General features: G+C 34.8%; 1 protein-coding gene and 2 long non-coding RNA genes across 3 annotated transcripts; 2 read left to right on the top strand and 1 right to left on the bottom strand.

Moving 5' to 3' along the window:
- Window positions 1-380: 380 nt before the first annotated feature.
- LOC113072234 (uncharacterized) lies at window positions 381-1,223 on the bottom strand. Its single transcript, XR_003280270.1, has 3 exons — window positions 1,191-1,223; window positions 735-842; window positions 381-639 (listed from the first exon to the last, which is right to left on the bottom strand). It is a non-coding gene; the product is annotated as an uncharacterized LOC113072234 (long non-coding RNA).
- A 2,198-nt stretch (window positions 1,224-3,421) lies between these two features.
- LOC113072235 (uncharacterized) lies at window positions 3,422-5,198 on the top strand. The gene is made up of 5 exons (XR_003280271.1): window positions 3,422-3,479; window positions 3,851-3,943; window positions 4,672-4,772; window positions 4,866-4,977; window positions 5,111-5,198. It is a non-coding gene; the product is annotated as an uncharacterized LOC113072235 (long non-coding RNA).
- A 1,612-nt stretch (window positions 5,199-6,810) lies between these two features.
- Window positions 6,811-20,117, top strand: LOC113072233 (trafficking protein particle complex subunit 8-like; the record flags this gene model as incomplete). Its single annotated transcript, XM_026245297.1, has 6 exons — window positions 6,811-7,096; window positions 10,544-10,738; window positions 14,354-14,437; window positions 16,401-16,490; window positions 16,854-17,028; window positions 19,964-20,117. Coding segments are annotated over exons 1-6 (855 nt in total), but the record flags the coding sequence as incomplete, so codon positions are not given.
- Window positions 20,118-20,277: the final 160 nt, after the last annotated feature.

The following is a 20,277-nucleotide window of genomic DNA, read 5'->3' on the forward strand; positions in this document are numbered from 1 at the left end:
AAACCCACCAATTGATAATACACCTAAAAGGCAAATTTTGGTATATATATATGCAACATAAATAGATATAAAGAGCCTAATGCAACTTGACCCATTCATTCAAACATTTTCCCTAAAGTAAATCCAACAAACAAGATCACAAACATAAGTGTACAGTACATAAATATTTTATCTGAAAAAAAGTGCAAGAAGAGATAAATTGTACAAAAAAGGTTTTGGCAGATATACCATTACTTGTCATTTTAAAGGCATGATTAATAGGCCTGCCTGAGATGCATGATATAGCATACAGTATGAAAATGCATTACTCTTATAATGTCTCATAATTAGATAATCAAGCATTTTCTGTTGCCATAAAAGCATTTCAACATATCCACAAATTACATTTTACATAACATTGGTAAACTACCTTAATATCACATCCTCGATACACCATTTCTTTGACTGATTTCTCAATTGTTTTCTTCCTTGTGGTTCAGAATCTTCTTCTCAAGCATTTTTTAAGGTGTTGTTCAGAATAACCCCCCACAGCCCCCGAGAACTGTGTAGTCATCTTTCTGAAAATGAGGTCTAATAATTGTCTCTGTATGATGCTAGAATTGCACACTGAATGTTCATCTCATCAGTCTGGTTGAGATTCTGTGGTTCATAGAAATAAAGGATTGCAGTTAAACATTGACGTGTGTGAATACATGTATTGGGTTCTTTGATTTGTATAGGTGTTGATGACTTACAGTTATATCGTCCAGGTAGTAGCAGTGACGCAGGTTGAGGTGGCCAATGAAGTTGCAGCTGTAGTACTGTGGATCACCGTTGGGTGTCTGCACACACACTGCACACACCTAGAGGGCGCCAGAGAGCGCACAAAAAATGAAGGTTTTTTTCTGTTTCTTGTAGTAGACAGCAGTCAGTAATCATTTAAAACTGAACTGTGTAATGCAAATAATAGATAGATAGGTTGTTTTGTAATCAGGTTTCAAAATGATCAATCTGTTTTAAAAAATTCAGTTTGGTGACGCCAAGATTAAGAATTTCACACTTCAGGTTTAAATATGAACCTGAAGCTGAAACTGAAAGGAACTACTTAATGTTTCAAACGATTGTGCTGTAAGTTTAATTCAACACATGATTAATTATTAGAATAGCTCCACATGATGTACAGTATAGGCTACACATGAATGGTGACTGACCACATGTTTGCTGTCACTGGCATGATGTTCATTGCAGTGATCACGTAGATCGAGTTAATCCAGTCCATCCTCCTGGCAGTACAGACACACAAAAGTTCTCACAGTTAAACTGAAAAAAATGAAAAATAAAACATGTCAAAGACTGTATTTTCCATTCTTTAGCAAAATGCATATGTCTGCTAAAAAATAAAATAATAATAATAATTTTCAGAATCATTTTAGGTTCCCCAAATATTCTGAAGAACCCCTTTTTTAACTATAAAGTACATTTTGTGCAATTAAATTTGAAAGGTTCTGCATGAAGCATAGATGCCAGTAAAGTACTTTTATTTTTAATTGTGATCATATTGATTATCTTTTTTAAAAGCTATGCCAAAATAAATAAATACTATTTAGAAATAGTTTGGGATATTCTTTATATTTTGGATTGTGTTAATGGTTTATTATAAATGGGAATGTGCACTATATTTTGGACAAAAGCTTGTGAACAAGAAAAATCAGATGAAAGCGTTGTAAGCACCGTTTGAGCAAGATATGTAGCAAAATAATGTAATTTTCATTTTCACTTTGTGCACAGTAAGGGGTTTTTCAAGCTGTTGTCCAGGTACAGTCATCTAGAACAGGGGTTTTCAGGGGAATGCAATGGGGGTAATAAGGGATCTTTGTACATTTTAGAGAAAAACAAATCAATAAATAATTAAAAAAAAGTTAATTAAATAAATATACTGAAATAAATATTAGAATATTAAAATAAATTAGTTATTATAAAATAAATTAAAATATATTCAATTATAAAACATTTAAATAATAAAAATAATTAAAGTAAACAACTATGAAAGTATTTGGATTGGATATGTTACAGTATATATAATTGCTATATACAAAAGTAATATACAGCTGATATTTTAGCTGCCTTTTAAATTTTAGGATGGGAGTCATAAGAACTGTCCTATATGGGGGTCTGTGGCATCTAAAATATTTAAAACCCCAGTCACTGTGTGCCTTATGATTAGGATTTGTTGAATTGTGAATAACCAGATGTCCTCACCCCTGAGGTTGTGGACTCATCTCCATTAGGGTGATCTCCGTTTGCCATGGCCTGTGAGTGAAACAAAATATGAGTTATCCAAACCATAATGTCAATCAAATAATTATCCTCTTGATGGGACTTACCATTCATCCATTGCAGTTTGCACATTATCCTGGGACAGGGCAGGGTTTAGCGGCAGTGGAACTGTGGCAGGTGGCGGGAGGACTTGGATTAGACCAATCGAGGCAGGAGTAATGGGTGCAGGTTGTGTGTATGTTTGCGCCAACAGCTCTCCTTGAATTAAATGTTTGAAAATCCAGGATTGGGCAGGATTGGGTGCAAGTGCCTCCTCCCATCAGGAAGCTGAAACAAAAAATATTCATAAGCATCCAATCCTTGATGACCGCCACTCACAGAAACTGATATTTATTTCTCACTTAAGCAGGGTTTTTGCTTACAAGGAATGGATTATTTGCATAATCACGGTTGTCTACTGAGCTTCTGCAGTGTGGACAATGAGCCCTGTATCAAAAAGACTGATTGAGGCATCGCTGGAAAATTCTGAAAGTACAAAGAGAGAAAAAGAGTACTTGTAAGAGAGCATAAAATAATCAACAACTTCAAACATGGAGATAAAACAATGGCTGGCAAGGCTGGTAATCTTTGTCAACCAATCATGTGATGGAATTTCCCTTAAGAAATACTTTAGCCTTTTGCTGCCAGTAAATGCTCAGGTTATTTATGAGAAATGATATGCACTTGTGAATAAGGAGAGACTGCAAATGTATAAAAAAGTAAATCAAATAAATGTCACACATAAAAGCTGTTTCCAACTACAGAAGCACTTTTATGAAGAAAATTTGATTTATTGAATGAGTTTGATTTACAATCACTTATGGAATATTTTGCATACGGTATACATTTTTATACAGCATTACTGTATAAAAGTCTAAACTATGTGTAGCTGACACTGATAGGTCATTTATGGGTTGTGTATGAGGTATTTGTTATATCAGGGTTTTGCTCCTTTTTGTATTTTTAAGACTTTACAATTTAAATATAATATTGTGTATGTGTGTCAATTGCATGAATTCTGATGTGCTTATTTTGTGGTACTGCTAAGTTTTATTAAATCGAAGGTCATGTGACCCTTCCTGATTAGATTTAACCTGGAAGTGCTGCAAATTGAATGAGATTTGAACTTGGATACACCTGTTAGAGCTCTTCACCATTCTACTGCTGGTAACAAGGCCAACACGGTAAAAGTGTTAATTTATGTATATTTCTTTATTTGCATTGATGTCCTTCGTGTTGTTATGTGTGTGTAAAAATATATTTTTTTGTGTTTCTGTTTGTATGTAGTTTTCACGGGTGTTCCATATCTATAAATAAAACAAATGGACATCAGTACTTTGGAAACATGGACTGTTTAATGACCAGCGAGTAGTTACACTATGCATATGTTAAATTATGTTAAATGCCTCACAAACCTACAAGTTTGATCAAGTTTGTAAAGTCTCCACATGAAGTCACCAAACTCACCAATCCATGTCAAATATAAGCCACACTTACACTTTTCCACAGCATGGAGATGGTTGAGAAGGATTCTGTATGTTTTCCCTGCAAACAGGACACTCTTCCTCTGAAGCGGACATGTCCAAATTGTCCTCTATTTAGTCTGTCTGTCAAGTCTCCTCTGATGTCTGAAGATGATGCCAGAAGTGTGAGTCAGTCTCATTTATGTTATTCTCTGTGCAGTACAAATTTAAACCGCACAAATGAATATGAACAATTAAAGTTTAACTGGGCAGGCACACGATATTAGCTTGTTCACACCTGGAATTTACTAATTATTAATTTAAGATCTCAATCTGCAAAAAGATAAATGGTAAGTTGACCCAAAAATGAAAAATTATCATAATTTCTCACTCTGTCATTCTAAACATGCAAGACTTGCATTCATTTTCCAAACACAAATTAATATATTTTGAATGAGATAATTTCCATCGACAGTCTACACAACTACCACTGTAATACTTTAAGAAGTTCATAAAGAGATCATAAAACTAATCCAAATTAATTGAGTAGTTTAGTCCAAATTTTCTGAAGAGACTTGATCACTGTACAATGAGCAGAATTACTTTTTTCACATTTAAACATTGATCAGGGAACATAAACAGAAAATTTGGAATAAACCACGATACATATGAATTACTTCTCTTTATGCATTAGTTCTCTTTATGAAGTTTAAGAAGTATTAAAGTGGTAGTTGCATGGACGTCATTCAAGGGACAGAAATCTTATATTCTATTAAAATGTCTACAGTTGTGTTTAAAAGATAACAAAAGGCTGAGTAAACTGACGAAATGTTCTTTTTTTTAACGAACCCTGTAATAAAATTATATGGCCATATGTGTCACCCAAGATGTGTGCTAACACAATTTTTTTTAGAAGCTAAGGTCCTGGCTTCTCCCAAGACCTTCATGGACCCAACTGACCTCTGAATCAGCTGTAAAGAAAAAAAAAAAAAAAAAAAAAAACGATTGTCTAAGGTGAGACTTTCAGAATAAGAATATCTATATTCATGCTGTATCTATATTCTGTGTTCATGCAATGTTTTGCTGATTTTGTCATGTGCTATCTAGAATGGGACAGCGATGTTGCATCAGTTGGTCTTCATTTGATTCCACCATCATCACAAGGCTGCAAGGGACCTGGAAAAATCTCATCCTGTCAAGCTGAAACATCTTCAAAAAGGTACATTTTGGAGATTTCTGTCACTACCTGTCTGCCTCAAAATATTGCCAGATGGGTTGTATATGAAAAACGAATATAAATAAAATTAGTTGGAGAGCTGACCTTGACTGTTACTTTTATCTTTTATCTGCAGACACTAACAAGAACAGCTTGATTGCAGAGAAGGACCACACAGGCGTACCTGCTCGCTGATGGGACAATGAGGAACATCATTCATCGATGCTGCACAACTCTAATCTGCACGTCATATATGTTCATGTCTAGGTAAATTTGATGATGTTGTGTTTTATTAAGTACTTTGTTTCTGTGCAACACTTAATAAATTTAACTAATTAACCTCTACACATCTGATATATGCTTTTAAAGTTGTCACTTTGGACATTTGTTCAATAAATGTTGAAATGGATACATCTGTCTGAAGACTCTTGATTTTATGTTGTACCTGAACACCATACAAGAGCATTTTTTTGTTTGCACTGAAAAGAGTACTTTATTAATTACACTTAAAACAACACCAGGGGTGTTAAATACCCCAGAGTGCAAAATTTGGAGTGTTACACTTTACACTTGGAGTGTAATTTTCCGTTTTTACTGTGTATGTTTTTTACTTCAGCTGCTTCTTTTCATGATGATAAATATAGAACCGGTTTAACCTGAAAAGTACAAATTTTGTAAAAAAAAAAAATCTTTAGTGATGCGACTTTATGAAAGCACTGATATATTAGGAGAAGTAAATTTGTGGGCAAATGAATACACTTCCATACTGTACAGTTTTAATTATGCCATTAACAAACTGTTTAATGTCACATCAGTCAATCCCTCTTACACGTCTTTAATATTGACATTAACTTTTGGTTTCACATATTCTACCTAGATTCAAGATTCAAGTAGCTTTATACTGGCATGGTAAAAATATATTTACACTGCCAAAGCATAGAAACATTTAAATAAAAAAAATTAACACAAATATACATAAGAATAGAATTATTCAGCATATAGAGTCTTTATATCTGTATACAGTAAAACTAAAGTACTATTAAACATTTTAATAAAGAGACAGGAGAAGGACTGTATCATGTCACATCGGTTTATGTGTTTTCTTCCAGCTGTGACTTGTGCCCATGTATATTCTCTGTTTAGAGACAGATAGCATTCTAATTTACTCTGCTGAGCTGCTACTTCTGTCCAGTGTTTCAGATTTGTCTCTTTCTGTGTTTTAATGATTTCATTTAGTCTAGCTGGGGTTTTGGATTGTAATGTGAGTTCTGAGACCAGCTGGCCGAAGGTCCCTTTCTTTCGGTTCAGTTCTTGGTAGGTTAAGGCTTTGTGGTGGAGGGTCTCAATATGACTGCTTTTATAGGTGCACATGGAATTTAATGTCTTTTTTTTAATTATTATTTTTTTATTATTATTATTATTATTAGTGGGTACTGCCCTAATTCTGCTCTGCAGGCACTGTGTGGATTTTTTCGTTGTACACAAAGAATATGGGCAAATTAATATAAATTAATATAGATACAAATATCTCTATCTATTTACAGTATCTATAAAAATGCAAAATCGTTAAATATCCATTATATAAAATGTAACATCATGTTAAGGGTAATTTATATGTTATATGTGTTTAATGTTACACTTTTTAAACCTTTGACATCTATTTTGTGCTGATTCAACACTCTATATTAAATTGTATATCTGTCAGTCAGTCTGTCTTTGTCTATCTATATTTTGTACCGAAAGTTAAAAGTTTATTAAGGGCACCGTGCAAGGCTTTTATTATGGCAGACGCAGATCTTTTATGTCATCGCGGAAGTAAAGTCACCTGACCGCCGCTAAGCTTCCTGGGCAAAATTGATCAGCAGGAGCAGTAGATTTCAACATGTCTGCCGTTGGCTGTCAGTAAAGGAGGTGTTTGTTTTGAGCGGATTCGTGAGCTCGGTGAAGAACAGACGAGGCGCGCTCATGGCTCAGTGCGTGCAGTCAGTGCAGGAGTTCATCCAGGACTCGTTCGTGCCGATGGTGGCCGTCCTGTGCAGCGAGGATGCGGAGAGAGTGACCCGCAAAAACAGCCTGAGCTTCCCCGAGCTGCTGCGGCCTTTCTGCCGCCTGACGTCCGAGGGTAAGAAGGCAGCTGGTCAGACAGCCGCGGATCACCCACCACAACCGATGATCACTAGATGAAACGGTTGTTAGTCAGCTCCCTTACACATACACACTTTCTTCAAAACCTAGAGAGCTGTCTGCCAAGACATTGCCCAAACAGTCAGGTGCAATTACAACGTTCAGACGGGAACAATAAAGTCTAGCTAGACAGTCTAGTATTGGTTTTGAGAGACATGCCCAAAAATGTTCCCTAGCAAGGCACCTTATTAGGATTTGAGACGCACTGAAAATTATGTCTAAGTAAGCAGCTCACCAGGTTTTCAGTCACACGCCAAAAATGCTGTTTAGACAGGCAGCTCACTCGATTTTCAGCTACACGCCCAAAAGTGCTGTCTAAATAAGCAGTTCGCTAAGTTTTGAGAGATGTGCCCACAAGATCTGTCTAGGTTGACAGCTAACTAGCTTTTGAGAAACACATGTTCAATAATAGTGTTTAATAAAGGTGTCCCAGACCTAAGAGGGCTCTAATGGTCAGCAAATTCTCTGTTTTTGAGAAACGTAGGGTCTTCTGCACAGTGGAACCGGGGGGCCCTATGCCTTAGGGCCCTCTGGCTCATTACTTAATCCAACTCTGATCCTCACTCAAGTAATAGGAAGGATTTCAGACCAGATTTATCTGAATTTGATCTCTGTGTTTGTGAAATCTGATCTGATTTCCGCTCACCTGACCATTTAGTGACACGAGTCTTAGACAGACACAGCACAGATCGGATGCCTGTATTGGTGAGGGTTAGATTCCCTCTGTGTTTGACCTGTGCTGTTAATCACCAGCCTGTATCTATTAAAGGATGTGGGATAATCCTAAAGAGGCAGGCAATCAGATCAACTGGCTAAACTTATGAAACTGCCGTTGTGTACAGTGACACAGTAGTCAGTGAATGACCAAGATACACAATCGACCAAAAGTTTGGGGTTTTATTTATTTATTTTTTTACAAAATTTATTTTTCACTTATTTGCCTTTAAGAGTTGACAGGAAGTAAAAAACATATGAATCACATATGTTGGCACACTGCACGCGAGGCTATTGGTGCTAATTTGATTTTATTAATTCATGTTTTAGAAGCATCTAATGCTAATCAATATTGTATTTGTTTGATCAAATATACAGTAAAAACTGTAATATTGTAAATTTAATGTAACTTTTCTACTTAATATATTTTGAAGTGTAATTTGTTCCTGTCATCAAAGCTGAATTTTCACCCTCTCCAGTCTTCAGTGTCACATGATCCTTCAGAAATCATTCTGATATGATGATTTAGCACCTATTTATTATTATTATCAATGTTGAAAACAGTCGCTTAATATATTTGTGGAGACACTTTCACTTTTTTACTGTCACTTTTGATCAGTTTAATGCATCTTTGCTGAAAGTATTAGTTCATAAACTTAACCAATTCCATTTTATTTGGTTCATTAAAAATGTTAGTCACTCTTATAAAAAGAAGTGTTCCTATTAGCCCAAGGCTCAGAGAGAGAGAGAGAGAGAGAGAGAGAATATTTAGTATATATATAATATATATATATTTGTGTTCTTTCCAAATGATAAACATTGAGGAAAAAATAAAAACTTTTTGTGATAATATTGTGATAAACGTGTGCCTTGAAAGTAAATAACTCTTTCTTCATAAGAGCATGTGTTATAAAATGATTTGTAAATAGGAAGTGATGTAATTCTGACAGTGAAACGTGGACAAAAACTGTTGGTTTTACAAAAAAAAAAAAAAAAAATTATTTGAACAAAATAACTTTATTAACCAATAATGACATTTGAAAAGCTAATCATGTTCCATATTCCTCTGGAACAACTGACATGTGTTTTGTGTTTCCTATTTCATTTGTTTCAGTTTTTGTTCCTTGAACTGCTTTTAATTCCTGTCTGAGCGACATCATCACATTCATTGACTGAAATCTTAGAATTCCTCCATTTATCAACAATCTTAGTCTTTCAGGAATCATGCAATTGTGGGAAAACATGGCACATTTTGTATAGCACAATAGACACAGACTTCTTATATCAGACTACACTGATACACTTGTCATCAGAAAACTCTTTCAGATACTAAAAAAAACCCATTTCTCACATTGCATTTGATGCAGTGTTATGGATTTGTAGAAAAAGCTGGTAACACAGTTAGGTGGACTCAAATGAACACAGTGCTCTCTTTGTGCGTGTGTGTGTGTGTGTGTGTGTGTGTGTCCCTCAATAATGTGATGTGATTTATTCAGGAATGCCTTGGCAGCAGAGGAGCAAAGTCTCATCTTTATTATTTATGTCATGCTTATCATGTGAATAGTGGAGTGCAAACACGCAGCTCAAATATTTAATACTTGCGTTCAGCAAGGATGCATTAAATTAATAAAAAGTGACTAAAGATATTTATGGTAAATATGATTTCTATTTCAAACCACTGCTGGTCTTTTGAACTTTATATTCACAAAAGAAAATGCATAATGATTTCCGCAAAAGTATTAAACAGCTGTTTTCAATTTGGAGTAATGATGCTGAAAATTCAGCTTTGCATCAGAGGAATAAATTACATTTTACAATATATTAATAGAAAACCTTAAATAGAAAACTGGTACTTGAAATTGTAAAAAAAAAAAAAATCAAAATATTACTGTTTTTACAGTATTTTAAAAAAGAAAAAAATGCAGCCTTGATGAGCATTAGAGACATTGCAAATGTCAAACTTTTGCTCAGTTCCTTTTTATGTAAAACAATTATTTTAATATGCATTAATGATAAAGTACTTGTGGTCCAGGTTGAACCAGTATTGGATTCTATGTAAAGCCCCTTTCACACCAAGAACAAAACTATAAACAAATCTATAACGATATAGTTCTAAAAATCCTTCTCCTTATTAAAGAATAGCAGATTATATTTTTTTTTTTATTTTTTTTGGTAGCTGATGAAGATGCAAACATTGACAACCAATCAGAATCAATCCTGCTATCACAAACTCGAGAATGCGCTTAGAATAAACTGATGATATCGTCTTCTGATGTGGATGTGTGGTGTGCTAATATAGTTATCTTTATAGAGATCGTTCTTGGTGTGAAGTTGTGAACAGGCCTTAAGACTGATGATACACAGGGCAACTTCTTAAGCGATATTCCTGGGTAACTTTGGTTAACGTTGGCGTCAGTGAGCAGCTAGGTGAGACATAGTGCCCACGATTGATTTAAAGTATCCATATGTAGAAATGTGTTACCCATTCTCACTGGGAAAGTGCCCAAGCAATGTTGCTCAAAAAAAATTGCCCTGTGTATCATCAGCTTAATTCTAGAACCTAGAAAAAAGCTTAAGCAGAATAAGCAGCACCATTATTAATTTGACATCAGCCAGTTCATCATCCTTTTTTTTTTTTTTCTTCTTTGCTCTCTTTGTTACTGAACTGTAGGTCACCTGCGGGACCCCAATAACCAGGTGGTTGTGGTGAAGGGCCTCCGGATCAGCGTGACTGGGATCAACACACGGCCTCCACAGACCCCAGAGATGCACAGACTCCTCAGCCAGACGGTCTCTGTCTGCCAGCCTCCTGAAGGGTCGCCCGCCAACGTCATCACGGCCGGAGACTACGACCTCAACATCAGCGGTAAGCGCTTGCAAAGAGTTTTCTGTTCACTTTAACTTCACCTGGGGACATCTGTAGAGGACCTGATTATATTACTGCTACATTTTTACAATAGGAAAGTGGAAATGCCCTAAAGTGAACAAAAATGGGAACTGAGAGATTGTTTCATAATGCAGCATACTTTTATGTAGCCCTTGCAGGATCTCCAAAATGGTGATCATTAGGGATGCACGATAATATCGGCACAACATCGGTAAAATGACCATTATCGGTATCGGCCGATATGAATATTTCTGCCGATGAGCCAAACCGATATTCTCCAAGTGAAATAATTGACCTGTTTTTCAGATGTGAATGTCTGTCTACATTTGTAAAATAATAAATTTATGGTAGAATCAGTACAGAAGACATACATGGATTTCTCTTCAGTAAAATTAAAGTTTAAATATATCAGTATATATTTGTATATATATCGATATCGGTATCGGCATCGGCCAAAATTATTTAGAAAATATCGGCATATCGATATCGGCCAAAATCCAATATCGTGCATCCCTAGTGATCATGTGACTATTATTCAGCTGTTTGCCTGTGGATTTACATGTATGCTACCAATCTGTGGGCAATAGAAGCAAACACAGTATTCTTCATTATGGTAGCAATATATATTGCAATATACAGTGATGTGATGCACAGAAAAATAATAGTTCTAATTTCCAGAGTAATGGCAGTAAATGGGAAATATTTGGATTTTATACTATTCATACAGATGTTATAGTATGTAAGGTCTGCAGTTGTATAAATAAACAAATAATTTGGTGTTTTATACTTTAATGCAAACCACTTATCTATTTAAAAATATATAATAATTATAGTTTCTGTTGGGGGTATGTAAACATTTTAGAAAAGGAATAAAAGCAAATAAAACAATGTTTAGTTTCTTATGGACAGAAAAATGGTTTGAGATCTCTCTTTCTCAAAAAAAAAAAAAAAAAGACTAATTATAGATTCTGCAGGGGTGGGAGGGGTGTAAACATTTTAGGAAAGGAATATGAAAATTAATAAAGAAATGGTGTGTAACTTTTTCTGGACAGAAAAATGTAATCTTAATGTCAAAAAAAAAAAGAACAGAAAAAAAGAAGGTAATTATAGTTGGAGGGGTTTGTAAAAATTTTGAATACATTATTAATATCAGTTTTTCTTTCTTTTTTTTTCTTTTTTTTTTGCATGAGATTCATTTCATTTTTGTTTCTCATGTCAGCACCTGATGAGGGCAGCAGAGCCCTTAAGGGGAAAAGTGAGAAATGAAATGTTGTAATTGTTTATGAAATTAAAGGGTTTGGTTTGCACTACACAGTTGTTTTATCGTTTCTGATCTCTTTTTTTTTCTTCATTCTCTAAATTCTCCTATGGATTAATTCTTGGTAAGAGCTCTGACCCTCATACGCATGTTTTCCTCTGGTGTTGTGTGTATGCCAGGTCACACACGTGAGCTATGCTGTGCCGTTAAGTGAAGTGTTTGGTCCCTTCTCAGATCATAGGCTCCCAGTAGAGCCCGTCCCTCACGTTGTCCCTTTGCTGTACCCTTCGCTTGAGTGGGCCTAACAACAAACCTCTGAGAGTTAGACACTAACACACCTCTCTAGACCAGAAGCATCCTCCTTTTAACTGAATGAACATATTGCACCTGAATATGAGAACAGAGTCAAGAAGCATACTTGAATATGTGAACTTCACGGTTGGTTGGTTTGACTACTAAACTAAAGTCTCAAAACTCTATGCTCTAAATTTAACATTAAATCAAAACTGTTCCTATGTACTTAATGCATAAAACATACTCCTGTTCTTATTGTGACAGTTATTTTACTTTTATATGTACTGTTATAATATGCTATTTATATTATGAATAAATAAGCTATAATAACATTAAATAATTGTAAAGTTTAATGTAATATTTTGAGTAAGCTTTATTATTATTATTATTATTATTATTATTATTATTATTATTAAAACTTTAATATTTTTACTTTTAATTTGTTGAAGTTTTAGGAACTTTTCAAATTCTGTTTTATTAATGTTACTTCAATTAAAATCTCAGTTAGTAGCTGAGACAACATTTAAGTTTAAGATTATTTATATATATATATATATATATATATATATATATATATATATATATATATATATATATATATATATATATATATACATATATATAAATATTATTTGACATCAACTTTGTTTCAATTAATAAAAACGCTAATATAATGTTTAATTTGTTTTGAGGGAACAGTATCAACACTGTTGTTGTTAATAAAAAAAAAAACACAAATGTTAATAATAATAAAAAAAACATCTTCCAGCTGAAATTACTTTTCTTTTTAGGTGATGTCATCTAGGACCGGTGGGTGGCTAAAGTAAGGTTAACCAATAGCCAAGTAGCTATTAGGCATTGCTTTAGGCTTGGTAAAGCATCTTCTCTAAAATAGTACAGATGTACAATAAAGAAATCTAACAAAATGAATGATAGGTTAAATTTTCAAGGTGTAAAGATGCTTTTAAAAAGTGAACTTGACCTTGAGCCTAAACTATTATTCCAGTTCCCAGCAGGTAGAGACTTAAATAAAGGCTGCTTCCTTAAACAAAACGATCATCCCATCCACAATCTGCAAACTTACTTTCAGGGCTCTGATTGCTTTTGACAGTCTAATACATTCTGAACAAAACAAAGGACGTTGCACTCTAAATTTAACATACAAAGTTCGGTTTCTCTCAGAAGTGTGTCACTTTATGGAAGGAAGAGGTGTTGTGATTGGTCTTTCAATGTTGATTTTAAAGTATTGGTTTGCAGTGTGTGTGCTGTATTCACTCTGACCAATAGATTTCTTTAGAAATATCCAGATCCATTATTTATTTATTTATTTTTACCTTTGCTTCTGCTAGAACTGGTACTAGTAGTTTGTTTTATGTATGTTTCAAGGGCGAAGTATGTTACATGTTGTGCATTATATGTCATTTTTCAGTCTACTTGATTCTCCTACATTTAGTAGATTGCCTTTTCACACATTGTCGATAGTGCTGGGCGATATATCGAAAGATATGATCATGCGCATCTAGTCAGTAAATCGGGTTCCGTGATTATGTTCAGTCACCATCACTGACAAGCTACGCAATATTGCATTAACTATCGTAGATGAATTGTCAGTGATCTACGTCTCTGTCTATTAAATGCCGCTCCGTTTGAAAGCAGGTAATGGCGATTGAGCGGACCAGATTTACTGACTAGATGCGCGTGATCCTATCGTTCGATATATCGCCCAGCCCTAATTGACGAAGTTCACCTCTGTTAAAGTTCCCATGTAGTCAAACATGTTGTCCTTCTAAATTACATATTTAAATGTTGTTTTTTTCTTGTGAAATTGTATTTCTTCTCAAGCCTTAAAATAGCTTGAATGTAACTCTACACTCCTCGTTTACTAAATGCAAATCTATGAATATGCAAATTAACCCTGGCTCCACTCAGTAGCACCAGCAAGGGATAGTCCACAGGAAATAAAATGTCTTTTGGATGCGTTTACGCTTCTGTGGTTCCCGTCAGTGAGCTTTAACCAGACTGCCTGTCTCTTCTCCTCTCAGACCGCACGGTCAAAGCGAGCCTTCCCTGGTACTCTGACTGGAAAGAAACCCTCACCCAGCTGAGCTCGTCCAAGTACTACACAGGTATTCCCTTCCTTCCCCTGATGGGCACGTGAGACGCCTTCTCCACATCATTTCCCGGCCCGCCTCGCTCTGTAGCAGAACTGTCACTAAATCTTCTTTCCTCTTTCCAATCCAATCCAGCTTCCTCCACTTTCTCAGGATGTTGGTGGTGGTTCTTTAGCCTTTTGTGTGTTTGAGACTCAATGTGCTGAAATTCTCTAGACATGTTCATAACTTTGTCTAACAATGGATTGGCGATCTCTTCAGTTACTGTACATATAAATAGTTCCAACTGACAATCAGTTTTGACTGAAATTTAAGTGTTTCAGAAATGTTAAGGGTTCAGTTTGTTTGGGAGATTTTAGTTCAATGAGTCATTTTACCCATTCTGTCTCACTTTATAGTCAAGTTTCTTTTCCTCTTCAGAGCCATCATTCCTTTTGCTGTGAAGTAGAGATTGACTTTACATGCGCTTTTTCTGAATTCAAGCAGAATCAATTTTAATGAAGTTCATCAGTTTGATTTAATGTAAAATATGTGTTTCTTTTTGCTGTTACATTCACAGTTAAAAGCAACTGTGGTTGCCAGAAATTCAGAAAAATACTGTAACAATGTTTCCAGTATTGTGGTTGGCATATTTGTGCCAGAACAAGGACAATACTCATATATAGACAGGGTCATACATACGAAAAATTCAATAAACATTTACTAAATAGTGTAGGATATATCACAAAACACCCTGATTTATATTGCTGATGACAATAAAAAGAAGCAAAATTTAGATAAATTATGTATTTGTATGTTGTTGTTTTTTTTTTTGTTTTTTTGTTATTCAGTGACTTCTGGTAATTTCCTTTTACTGTTTTTAACAAAGTTTATGGTAATTCAAAGTTTTTACCTCAAAACAATAAATGACTATTTTACAGTAAAGTGACATAATGCAGTGTTAAACCAGTTTAAACCACTTTTTATTTTTTATTTTTTTTTACTGTATTTGTATCTGTTTTGTACTGTATCTATCAGTTAAACAATTAATAGTTTTTTTCTGTAGCATACAAAATTAAATAAAAATGTAAACACTGCATTAGCACACTAATGCTTAAAAATTAGTTGACAATTTAAATGTTTGGATTTTTCTTTACTATTTCTTCATTATGCATTTATTTAGGATGTGCAAAACACTTTTTTAAAGATGCCTGTTTTGTTGTGTAGATATGGTGTACAAGCTCTAACCCTCTCTGTAAAGATAAAGAATTGAACGCAAGGCTGCCAGAGCGAAGTGCATCACACGGTTTGCTTATTACCATGACTGATTCTGAGGGGGCCATTGATTGAGATTAAATGTCAAGGAACTCAGCTAATACAAATCAATCTTCCCCTCATTGCAGGAAAGAATTAAAAGGGGAAAATTGATCATGAATACTTATGTTTCAACCTGTTTTGAACATCCTGTTTCAAAAAAGGTTGAATGCTAATTAGATCATTAAGTGTTCAAAGTGATTAAAAGTGCGAATTTCTGTAGGACAAATCTAGTAAATTTGAATCCACACAGGAGCCTTTTTTTTTTTTTTTTGCCCACGATATTTTTCACTCATGTGATGTGCAACAGAGAGTCGCTGGTTATTTCGCAATCATTAGCCTTTTTTTTTTTTTTTTTTCAAAAACTGCTTTATCTTTATGCTTGATATTTGAAGGATAATTATTATGTTTTTTTTTTTGGGAAGAACTGTATTTACTTTTAAATAAATGATTGGTAAAGATTGTTGGATTGAAACGTTCTTAGATTTTATTTCTGTTATGTTGCTGTAAAATAGTCTTGCTGTAAAATGTGATCTGTTATAATTTCTTGCATTTCTTGGGGGGTTTCTATTCGCCTTGGCTTTCATAATGTGCTTCTCTCCTCTTCTGCCTGGAGGACTGGTCACGCGGGCCGTAATAATCTTGTTTCTGAACAAGACAATATTTCTTTGTGTTTATCTTACAGCAACAACACCGTGGTTTGAGACTTATCGGGAGAACTTCCTGCAGTCCATGCCAGCATCAGAGCACGAGTTTCTCAACCACTACCTGGCCTGTATCCTTCCAGATTCTTTGCTAATAACTCTACCCTATTTCTTTTTATGCTTGTATTTTTCCTCTCTCTTTACCACGAGGGATGCGTTGAAATTTAAACCATATATAACGTTCAACTAAGACTGCTATAAAATGTCATGAAATATAGTTTCTATAGTAAATTATTTAATAAAATTGCAAGAAAAACTGTCTATTAATAACAAACTCTTTTTAACCAGTCAAATTCAAACTTTTTTAACCAGTCTGGCCAGATTTTTGATTTAAGTGTTTTAAAAAATATGTACAGCACAGGATAGCACCCTTTTTCTGTCAGTCTCAGTTTTGTTCATCTGTATTCTGCGACATCTCCTGAACTCGGCTGCAGGTATGTTGGTGGTGTCGTCCCGTGAGGCGGTGCCGACAGAACAGTTCCTCAAGCTGTCACAGGAACAGCACAGGATCCAGCACAGTGGGGAATACACTCATCCCAAATGGTTCATCCCCAACACGCTCAAATATTATGTCTTGCTCCATGATATCAGTGAAGGAGATGAGGAGAGGTGTGTGTGTCTTAAGTTTTCTCTTATACCTGTGTTGCTTGTTTCCTGGGTTATGCTTTCTTCTTCTTCTTCTTTTTTTTTTTTCTCAAACTTTTGCACTGTCAAACTGTCACACATAATTGTAAAAGGGAAAGTTCACCCAAAAATGTGAATGCTGTCATTTTTTAATCAGCCTCATCTTAATTTGAAGGTGTTATTCACTGAAAATCTACCCTTAAAAGGAGATTTTAAAGGGTTACTCCACCCCACATTTTGGTGGTTAATCACTTACCCCCATGTCATTCCAAACCTGTAAAAGCTGTTTGTCTTTGGTACACAATTTTAGATATTTTGGATGAAAACCTGGAGGCTTGAAACTGTCCCATAGACTGCCAATTAAATAACAGTGTTAATGTCCAGAAAAGGTATGAAAAGTCATCGTCAGAATACTCCATCTGCCATCAGATGTGCGATCTAGGTTATATGAATATACCACACTTTTTGTGAGCGAAGTAGGGATATGCCAGTATCAAATTTTCCTGTTGCGATTAATTGCTAATGCTTTTATCACGGTATATGGTATTATCACGGTATTGATATTTACATTTAAAAAAGTGGTCATAAAAATGTGTAACAGGTTAAATATTTTTTTTCTTAAAACAAAAATAACTGATCATTTAAATACAATAACGCAATACAGAAAAATATATAAAGTTAAAAGTTTTACACAGATTAAAGAACTATAAAGACCCATAGGTATCACTTAACTAGGTAAAACTTAATTAGTTAGCCATTAACATTAACATGAGCAATAGCTACATTTGCTCCAGAAGTTATTAATTTGTTATACAATACAAGTATTAGTTCATGTTAGCTCATTAAATAACACAATTGCAATTTTAGATTTTAACAACGTGTTATTAAATATTGTAATACCTAAGATTAATGAAAGAGTTTTTCATTGGCAGTTTATGTTAACCGGTGAATTAACTGCTAACTAATGATGCCTTAATTTAAAGTGTGACTGAACAATAAAAGAATAAAAACACTTTCAAACAATATCTAGGGCATGTTGTATTCCAGATAAAAAAAAAATAATAATAATAATAAAAAAAGTTTGAAAATGAATTACCTATTAAGTCTAAATATTTAAGTATTTCCGTGCTGTGATGAAATCATAGTGAATCCATAAATCTGAATGGCTATTTAAATTATTTCAATATATTTTAGAAAGTAGCACAGCTGCATTATTTATGGGGTTTCCAGGGTAAGGGCTGCTTTTTAGCGCCGTCTGCTGTCAAAGAGTGAATGTGCTTTCATTCAGGTGTCTCTCACCTGTTCCCCCTGTGTGCTTCTCATGCATGCTTGTTTACATCGGAGCACACAAGCGTCTTTCAAGCAGCAATATCGATATATCGATAACAATATCGTGCATATTCATTACCGTGATATATCGCATTACCGAATACCGGCACAAGTCTAAAGCGAAGAAAACAAAAATAACGACTTTATCAATAATTCCTTTGTCAACGGTCTCCTCTGTGTCATTCCATATCACTGTGCAGCGGATGCACTGTTTTATTTCAAATCAAGTGAAAGTGATATGGAGTGAGACAGAGGAGATCGTTGACAAAGGAATGATTGATAAAGTCATTATTTTTGTTTTCTTCGCTTACAAAGTGTTTGTCGCTTCATATAACCCAGATTGCATGTCTGATGGCAGATGGAGTATTCTGACCACGTTTCATACCTTTGGTCTATGGGACAGTCTCAAGCCTCCTGGTTTTCATCCAGCATATCTTAAATTGTGTTCCGTAGACAAACTGAGCTTTTACGGGTTTGGAACGACATGGGGTAAGTGATTAATGACCAAATTTTCATTTTAGGGTGGAATATCCCTTTAAGAAGTTTGTAAGAAATGTAATGCTTGAAATATTTACTTTTTTATTTCTTAAGAAAATTCTGGAAATTTAGTAGTGCAACATTTGGTCACCAATGGATCTGTTGCAGTAAATGGGTGCCGTCTGAATGAGAGTCCAAACAGTTGATAAAAACACAATAATCCACAATTCACACAACTTCTATCTATCAATAACATCTTGTGAAGTGCAAAGCTGTGTGTTTGAAACAATTCCACAATTAAGACATTTAAAATTTTAAATAATTGCTTCTGGCTAAAATCTGAGTCAATTAGCTATAAAATGTTGATGTGAGAGGACAACAGTGGGGTGGACTTTTTCCACTGGATCAAGCATTATTACAGACTATGAACAAATATATTTGTCCAGAAATTACATCAAGGTGAATAAAAAACGACAAAATATTTGTTATAACTTTTTGTTCTTTAATAACTTTTATTCGTGTTTTTGTGTGCATTTGCACGTGAGCATGCGTTCACTTAAGATTCATCATCGTTACTTTCAATGGAAATATATTCTTAATTAAACCTTTTCAAATGTAGCTGATGTCTGAAATTATCTTGAACACATGTAGTGAATCATACATGCTTTGAATGCAGTTCCAGCAACTTCCAACTGCTAGTTCTGATTCTGCAATTAAACGAACAGAGTTGATTAACACTGGAAACATATATCCAACACTGCCTCAGGGATTACAGCTGAAGTGATGTCAGGAGAAAACATTTCTGCTTCTCCTTTGTAATTGCATACATTTAATTAGAGAAAGTAGTATGAGTAGAATAATAATGAATCTTAAAAAGCAACATGAATGCATTTGCAAAGCATTTTTCAATGAATATAAATTTTTGACGTCACCCACTTCTTGCTCAGAGAGTTCTCTGCATGTAGATCAGTTGCCAGTCACAGTAATCGTATACTGCCTGCAGCCTCAAGGTCTGATGAATAGAAGATAAGATGAATGTGGGGAGAAAGATTAGGCTGTCATATATATTTATGATGGTATAGAACAAGCATCGATGTGTCTCTGCATCTCTTAGGGCGGACTCTGTGTACGAGGATATGAAACAGCGGTATGGTACTCAGGGCTGCTATCTGCTCAAGATAAACTCCAGGAGTGGTAGCACTGGTGCGGACGAACAGATGCCGGACCCCTGGAGTCAGTACTTGCACAAGAGCAGCATACACAACCCTGTGAGTGCCACAACTACACTTCAGGCTCTGAACATACAACTCATACACTTCTGATTATCGTCATAAGGTCCGGACCACATAGCAGCTTATTGTGCAAAAAATTAAGTTATGATAACGGAAACCTTACAGATCGAGGGTGAAAGTTTAATGCAATATTTTT

The sequence above is a fragment of the Carassius auratus genome, unplaced genomic scaffold (genome assembly GCF_003368295.1).
Source record: "Carassius auratus strain Wakin unplaced genomic scaffold, ASM336829v1 scaf_tig00008628, whole genome shotgun sequence".
Classification (NCBI taxonomy): Eukaryota; Metazoa; Chordata; class Actinopteri; order Cypriniformes; family Cyprinidae; genus Carassius; species Carassius auratus.